The following is an 8,076-nucleotide window of genomic DNA, read 5'->3' on the forward strand; positions in this document are numbered from 1 at the left end:
AACAGCAGCAGCAGCTAGCTCTGCTGCTGTTGTTATTGTGTGTATAGATATAATCTTTATCTATCTCCCTCTGCTTCTTCCTGCTCATCCCTCTTTGCATGCAAATACACATAACCAACAGCAACAGCAGCAGCAGCAGAAGCAATGGCGTCAACAGCAGCAGCAGCAGCAGCAGCAGCAGCAGATACAATTGTGTGTATATAACAACAGGTGTCCCTTAATACAGCAACAGACGAACAACAACAGCAGCACCACCATATACTATTGCTGCTGCTGTTGCAGCACTTGCTGCTGTTGCTGCTGTACAAATTCTCCAATCAATAATGTTTGTCCCCACATCTTCTGCTGCTGCTGCTGCTGCTGCTGCAGCACCAACAGCAGCAGCAGCAGCAGCAGGAGGAGTCCCCCATCAACAACCATCTCCCTTTTTCTCTTCTTCCCCCCCACAAGTAGGATCATTAGGATCAGGAGGATCAGGAGGATCAGCAGGAGCAGCAGCAGGAGGAGCAGCAGCAGCAGCAGCAGGAGGAGGAGGAGGAGTGCTAGATTCATACCGTTTAGCATATGAGAGTGAGGTAGCATTAGTACATTGTATAGTATATATATTATGTATATTTATATGTATATGTTTATTTATTAATTATTATATATTATCTTATTATGTCTTTTCTTTATTCTGGGCTATTATATTCTCTATACCTATTAGGCATATTTGTTTTGCTATATTAGGTAAACAGGATAAACAGCAGCAAGTGCAGCAGCAGCAAGTGCAGCAAGTGCAAGTGCAGCAAGTGCAGCAGCAAGTGCAGCAAGTGCAGCAAGTGCAGCAACAAGTGCAGCAGCAACAAGAGGGAATTAATGGGGATAAACAGAGACAGAAAAAAGGAATAATAAGAGATATAACTATTATACATAAAGAATATAAAGATATACAGCAACTGCAGCAGCAAGAAGTGCAGCAAGAAGTGCAGCAAGTGCAGCAGCAAGTGCAGCAGCAGCAAGTGCAGCAAGTGCAGCAAGTGCAGCAGCAAGTGCAGAAATCTCCACGTTTAGAGGGTTTAAGTGAATTAGCTGCAGCAGCAGCAGCAGCAGCAGGAGTGGATAATCAGAAGCAAACAGAAGAAACATCAACAGCAGCAGCAGCAGCAGCAGCAGCAGCAGGAGCAGCAAATACACCAACAGCAAAGAAGAGAGCTATTCGTCTTAAATGGTCAAGAGATGCAGCAGCAAAACAACAGCAGCAGCAACAACAGCAGCAACAGCAGCAACCGTTGTTGCTGCTTATGCAGCAGCAAGAATCACGTCCTCTTACAGATGATAACAGCAACAGCAGCAACAGCAACAGCAGCAGCAGCAGCAGCAGCAATAGAGGACAAGAGATAAACTGTGCAACAGATGAATCATCAACTGCAGCAGCAGAAGGAGCAACAGCAGCAACAGCAGCAGGAGCAGCAGATGGTGCTGCTGCTGCTGCTGCTAGTATTTCTCCTCCTGTGTCTGTTCATCGTAACAAGAAAAGGAGACAGCAGCAGCAAGAAGATGATCCTGTGTCTCCTTCTTATACAGAAATAAGCAGCAGCAGCAGCAGCAAGCACAAACAGCAGCAGCAACAACAGCAGCAGCAGCAGCAGCAACGATTGCTGCTACGTTTGCTGTATTGTATTAAACAAAGAATAAATAATATAATTATGTTTGTGCTGCAGTCCCTATCTATGCGTATAAGTGTCTCCTTTGTCTCCTTTTTGCTGCTGCCCCTGCAGCAGCTGCTGCTGCCTTCACGACCTGCTGCTGTTTGTCTACCTAGTAAACCATGGTTCGCCTTGCTGCATCGTTGCTGCTTGCTGCTGCTGCTGCACCGTCTACTATTCTATTCATTTACTATTTATGAGCTCCTGCTGCTGCTGCTCGAGCTGCTGCTGCTGCTGCTGCTGCTCGAGCTGCTGCTGCTGCCTCTTAGGGGAAGAAGATTCCTTAAAGGACAATTTGCATGGTAAGGAGACAGGAGACAAATAAATAAATAAATAAATAAATAAATAAATAAATAAATAAATAAATAAATAAATAAATAAATTAATTAATTAATAAAAGGAGACACTAAAAAGAGGAGACAATAAATAGATAAGGAGACAATAAATAAGGAGACCAATAAAAAGGAGACACTAAGCAGGACACACTAGAGGAGGAGACACTAAGGAGGAGACAGTAGAGGAGGAGACACTAAGGAGGAGACAGTAGAGGAGGAGACAGTAGAGGAGGAGACACTAAGGAGGAGACAGTAGAGGAGGAGACAGTAAGGAGGAGACAGTAGAGGAGGAGACAGTAGAGGAGGAGACACTAAGGAGGAGACAGTAGAGGAGGAGACACTAAGGAGGAGACAGTAGAGGAGGCGACAGTAATAGGGAGACAGTAATAAGGAGACAGTAATAAGGAGACAGTAGAGGAGACAGTAAGGAGACAGTAGAGGAGGAGACAGTAATAAGGAGACAGTAAAAAGGAGACAGTAAGAAGGAGACAGTAATTCCCTCTGTCGTGTTCTTCTTCTTGTTCTCTTATTCCTCCTCTTGCTGCTGCTGCTGCTGCTGCTGCTGCTGCTGCTGCTGTTGCTGCTGTGTCTGTTCAGGTCTAGCCGTGTGCATGCATATATAAGCGGTGTATATCGTTGCTGCTGCATGCAATTAGCAGCAGCAGCAGGAGCATATATACATCCATTTGTAGCTATATTAGTTATATTTCTTTTTTTTTTTCTTTTTTTATTTATTATTTGTTTTTTTTGCCTAAATATATATAATGAATTAATTACCTTATTAGCAGCAGCGCAGCAGCAGCTAGATCTGCATGTGCTGCAGACATATACATATAAACATACAATTAATCGTATATCTTCCTTATTAACTCATCAACAAGAAGGTTTATCTGCTGCTGCACTATTTAATCCTATTCTTACTCCTCCTCCTGCTGCTGCAGCAGCAGCAGCACCAGGAGATGTTGTACAAGATACAAGTAGTACACTTGCTGGGTTTGTTGCTGCTGCTACTAATGCTGTACAAAACAGCAGCAGCAGCAGCAGCAGCAGCAGCAGCAACGGATTAGGGGGTATAGGAGGACCTACAGGGAATAATACTGCTGCGCTGCTGCTAGGGGGCAGCATAGGCTGGTATGCTGATCTATGGAGGATAATACAGGAGCTTGCTTCTGCTGCATCAGCAGCAAGTGCAGCAGCAGCAGCAGATAAAAGAGCAGCAGTCCAGATAGAAGGAGACACAGCAGCAGCAGCACCAACAGCAGCAGCAGCAGCAGCAGCAGCAGCAGCAGCAGCAGGAGACAAAAAAAAAGTACTAATTAGTCCCTCATTAGGGTTTTTATTAGAGACAGCAGCAGCAAGAGAAAGGAGACAAAAAGAAGAAAAAAAAAAAAAAAGTTCTTTTTTAGGGTTTTCTTTCTTACGTATATTATTTCCTTCTTTATTTAATAATAATAATAATACGCAGCAGCAGCAGCAGCAGCAGCAGCAGCAGGGAGGAGAAGGAGAAGAAAGTGCAGCAGCAAGAGCAGCAGCAGCAGCAGCAGGACTCCTATCCTCATTGCATGCAGGAGACTTTTTTGCTGCAGCAAAGAAGGCAATAGAGGCATCACAAGATGCATGGTGGCGTTATCTAACACAGCATGCGCATACACTACTTTCTTGGGCATTTAATAGTGGGTAAGAACTCCATAAACCCTAAACCCTAAACCCTAAACCCTAAACCCTAATTCTTAAGAAAATTTCTTTTTTTTTTTTTTTTTCTTTTTTGCTGTTAAACTGAGAAATACGCATGCAGGAAACAGCAGCAGCAGCAACAACAGCAGCAGCAGCAGCAGGTGCAGCAATTTAGCCAATTTTGTATACTTTATAAAATATATATATAATAATCTGGCAAGGGTTTAGGGTTTAGGGTTTAGGGTTTAGGGTTTAGGGTTTAGGTGGTTGTGTGCAGGTTTGGGGCTTGGAGGGTTTTCTGCTTTATTGTTGCTTTTCTTCTCCGATTCTTCCTTTCTGCCTTTGATCTCCTCTTTCAGGTAACAAGGGTTTAGGGTTTAGGGTTTAGGGTTTAGGGTTTAGCACCTGTGTCCCTTCCCTCAACACCTACTGGGCATGAGAACATCCAACTACCACCAGCAGCAGCAGGAGCAGCAGGAGCAGCAGGAGTAAATAGAATATAAATAAAAATATAGTAAATAATAAATAAATAAATAAATAAATAAATAAATAAAGAATTATATTATTGGGGTGTATATATGCAGCTAATTGTATTTATAGGAGCATTATACGGTCTTCTTTGTGCACAAAAAAGTTCATTAAATTATCTAGAGAATTTTCTTTTTATTGTTGATCCCTCGGGTATATTATCTTCCTCTATTAATGAACAAATTAGGGCTATTCTTTTTTCTTGTGTTAAAAAAGTCTGGTTCTATAGGTAAACCCTAAACCCTAAACCCTAAAATAACCCTAAACCTTAAACCCTAAACCCTAAACCCTAACCTATATTCACTGACAAATACTAATATATAATCGGGTATTTTATCTTCTTCTATTAATGAATACATTAGATCTATTCTTTTTTCTTTTGTTAAAAAAGTCTGGTTCTATAGGTAAACCCTAAACCCTAAACCCTCATAAACCCTAAACCCTAGACAAACCCTAAACCCTAAACCCTAATATGCACTGAGCAACACTAATATATAGTAATGAACAAATTAGAGATTTGTTTTCCTGTTAAAAAAGTTTGGCTGTATAGGTATATAATAAACCCTAAACCCTAAACCCTCATAAACCCTAGCTAATAATAACACAAATAAACCCTAATACACCTTAAACAATTAAATAGATGTAAATGCAACACCAATATAAAGGAGAAATGAATGGTTGGAGGTGATGGTATATGATATATATTTTTAGGGTTTAGGGTTTTCTAGGGTTTAGGGTTTAGGGTTTAGGGTTTAGGGTTAAGGGTTTTGTGGTGTATATGCAGCTTATTTACATGGTTTATATTTGAGAGTACGGGTATGCCTGTAGTATATGTACCAACAGCTGTCTCCTCCTTATTAGCCTTATTACCTTTATTACCTCCGGAGACAATTTCCTTAATTCCTTCCTTAGTCTTATGGTTACAAGGAGACACTTATGAAGGGTTTAGTCCTGCTCCTGCTCCTGGTGCTGCTGCTGCTGCTGCTGCTGCAGCAGCAGCAGCAGCAAATGAGGCTTGGGGACCTTGGCTTGCTGCACCTCATAGACTCAAAGCACTTGCTGTCTTAGGCGCTAATGCGTAAGATACAATAAACCCTAACACAAACCCTAAACCCTAAACCCTAATTATACACAAACTCTACTGCCACAGAAACCCTCGAGGGTTTATCTTTAGCGTGTATGTATATTTCTCAACAGGAAAAGAGATCAAGGGTTTAGGGTTTATATTCTAGGGTTTATTCGATTTTACTCTATTTTAGGGTTTAGGGTTTAGGGTTTAGGGTTTAGGGTTTGTATTCAGATTAGTATGGTGGAACGTAACAACATGTATATACAGAGAAATACCTGACGCAAACCCTTGGCTAGTTGGTCTATCTGCTGCTCTTGGTCTATCTACTCTTGGATTAAAAGGAATTGTACTAGGTAAACCCTAAACCCTAGTAAACCCTAGTAAACCCTAGTAAACCCTAAACCCTAGTAAACCCTAAACCCTAAAAAGAAAAACCCTAAACCCTAATTCAATTTTGGTGACCGACAATCCACCATTGAACATACATGCAGCTTAAGCAACGTCAACAGCAGCAACAGCAGCAGCAACAGCAGCAGCAGCAGCAACAGCAGCAGCAGCAGCAACAGCAGCATGTAGGTTCAGAGGGCCGCAGGACTATCCGCATTTGCTGCTTTTAATGGGAATTCTCTGTCTGCTACTGCTGCTGCTCCTTTTGCTGCTGCTTCTGCTGCTGCTGCTTCTGTTGCTGTTGCTTCTGCTGCTGTTGCTGTTGCTGCTGCTGCTGCTGCTGCTGCTGCAGGTCCTATTCTGGCGACAACACCTCTGATTGTGATGTCTGCTGCATCGAAGTTTAATGAGAGACACACAAGGTCCCAAGAAGTTGCATGCAGCACAGATGCGCAGCAGCAGCTGCTGCTGCTGCAGCAGCAGCAACTCCTGCAGCAACAGCAACTACAGATGCAACAGCAGCAACAGCAACAGATGCTGCTGATGCAGAATCCCTTGCAAAGACAGGAAGGCGCAGCTGGAATTTATGCCACTCGCATGCCGTCGCTGCAGCAGCAGCAGCAGCAACTGCAGCAGCAGCAGCAGCAGCAATTGCAGCAGCCGCAGCAGCAGCAGCAGTGGCAGCAGCAGCAGTGGCAGCAGAAGCAGCAACAGCAGCAACCCTTCTCTGAGGAGGTGAGTTAGGTGTCACCTTTTTGTCTCCTTGTGTTGGACGTTGCCCCTCCCCTATCCTATTGAGCCACGTAGTTGCTGCTGCTGCTGCTGCTGCTGCTGCTATTCGTGCTGCTGCTGCTGCTGCTGCCTGTTGTATTTATTTGCCTTAGGGTTCTGCTTCTTGTGAGTTTGCTGCTCCTCCTTCCTTTGGTACCTTTGGGGGCCCCCCTAAGAAGGGAGGGTTTACCTTAGGGGAGTGGCGGCCTGCAGCAAGACCCCAGGGGGGCCCTCAAGGGGGCCCCTATATAGGGATTGCAGGGGGCCCTATTAGAGGACAGAAGGGAGAGGTAGGGGCCCCCGTGCATGCAGATTTCCCATCTGCTGCTGTCTCCCCCTCTGTATGCAGCTCGCAGCAGCAAAGCAGCCTATCGGGGGCCCCCTTTTCCCCTAACCTGGGGGGGCCCCCAGGGGGTACTGGAGGGGCCCCCATGACGCCTGGGGCCCCCCCTCTTCTCTTCGCAGGACAACAGGGGCCCCCCTTAACACTGCAGCAGCAGCAGCCAGCACTTGCTGTTAATATTATTAAAGGAGCAGCAGATGCAATTCGTTGGGTACTGCAGCGCAGCAGATCGGGTATGTCCCTTGCTAGTGGTGGGGGCCCCGTGGGGGCCCCCATGGGGCCCCCTGTAGGGGGCCCTCCATTCCAGTATAGTTGGGGTATGGATGCACCCTTGGTAGAAAGCCCCTATCAGCAGCAACTGCAACAACAACAGCAGCAGCCGCTGCAGCAGCAGCTGCTGCTGCAGCAGCAGCAGCAAGATGATTCTGCTAGTAGGTTACGTAAGGCATTCTCTAGTGGAGACAGTTGGAGACAGATGGTAAGAGCTGAGGGCCCTGCTGCTGCTGCTGCTGCTGCTGCTGCTGCTGCTTATACAGACCCAGCAGCAGCAGGAGTAGCAGCAGGACCAACAGCTGCTTCTGCTGCAGCAGCAACAGGAGCAGCACCAACAGGTGCTACTCTTGATGATGCAGCAATAGGAGACACAGGAAGGGGCCCCATGGGGGGCCCCTATACCCTCCTGCGTAGCAGGAGCTTAGGGAGGGCCCCTTGCTGCCCTCGTTCCCATTCAGGGCCCTAAAGGTCAATAAGGAGACAAAAAAGGAGACAAAAAAGGAGACAGTTTGTTTCTTTATTTCTTTATTTAGTTATTATGCATTTATTAGGGTTTAATACGTTGTCTGACTAGTCCGCTAAACCCTAAACCCTACTAAACCCTAGTAAACCCTAATAAACCCTAGTAAACCCTAATAAACCCTCATAGAGTCTAGTAGACCCTAGTAAACCCTAATAAACCCTAGCAAACCCTAATTAGGCAAGACTCGCTACTATAAGTTCTTGGGGAATCGAGGGTTTACGAATTAGCTAAACCCTCAAACCCTCAATAGGGATGGGGGCCCCAAGGGGGGCCCCCCTCTACATCCCCTTTCTTTAATTAATTTAATTAATAAAAGAGACAATAAAGAGAAGTGTCTCCTCCTACCCTAGCCAATAGTCGTTTATAGCCATGGGGGCCCCTGGGGGCCCCCCACAAAAAAATGACAAGGGATTTAGGGGGGCCCCAGGGGGGCCCCCTTGTACATTATACTATGTACATTATATATTATATGTTATATATATATA

General features: G+C 45.1%; 2 protein-coding genes across 2 annotated transcripts; both read left to right on the forward strand.

The window, feature by feature from the left end:
• Positions 1-323: 323 nt before the first annotated feature.
• EMWEY_00044040 (hypothetical protein) lies at positions 324-2,013 on the forward strand (the record flags this gene model as incomplete). Its single annotated transcript, XM_013479024.1, has 3 exons — positions 324-570; positions 730-1,458; positions 1,958-2,013. 3 exons carry the CDS (start codon positions 324-326, stop codon positions 2,011-2,013), a joined length of 1,032 nt encoding a protein of 343 aa, XP_013334478.1.
• A 3,030-nt stretch (positions 2,014-5,043) lies between these two features.
• On the forward strand, positions 5,044-7,534 carry EMWEY_00044050 (hypothetical protein, conserved; the record flags this gene model as incomplete). The annotated part of the gene is made up of 4 exons (XM_013479025.1): positions 5,044-5,303; positions 5,526-5,647; positions 6,034-6,416; positions 6,584-7,534. 4 exons carry the CDS (start codon positions 5,044-5,046, stop codon positions 7,532-7,534), a joined length of 1,716 nt encoding a protein of 571 aa, XP_013334479.1.
• Positions 7,535-8,076: the final 542 nt, after the last annotated feature.

This window comes from Eimeria maxima, genomic scaffold (genome assembly GCF_000499605.1).
Source record: "Eimeria maxima Weybridge genomic scaffold, Emw_scaff834, whole genome shotgun sequence".
NCBI lineage: Eukaryota > Apicomplexa > Conoidasida > Eucoccidiorida > Eimeriidae > Eimeria > Eimeria maxima.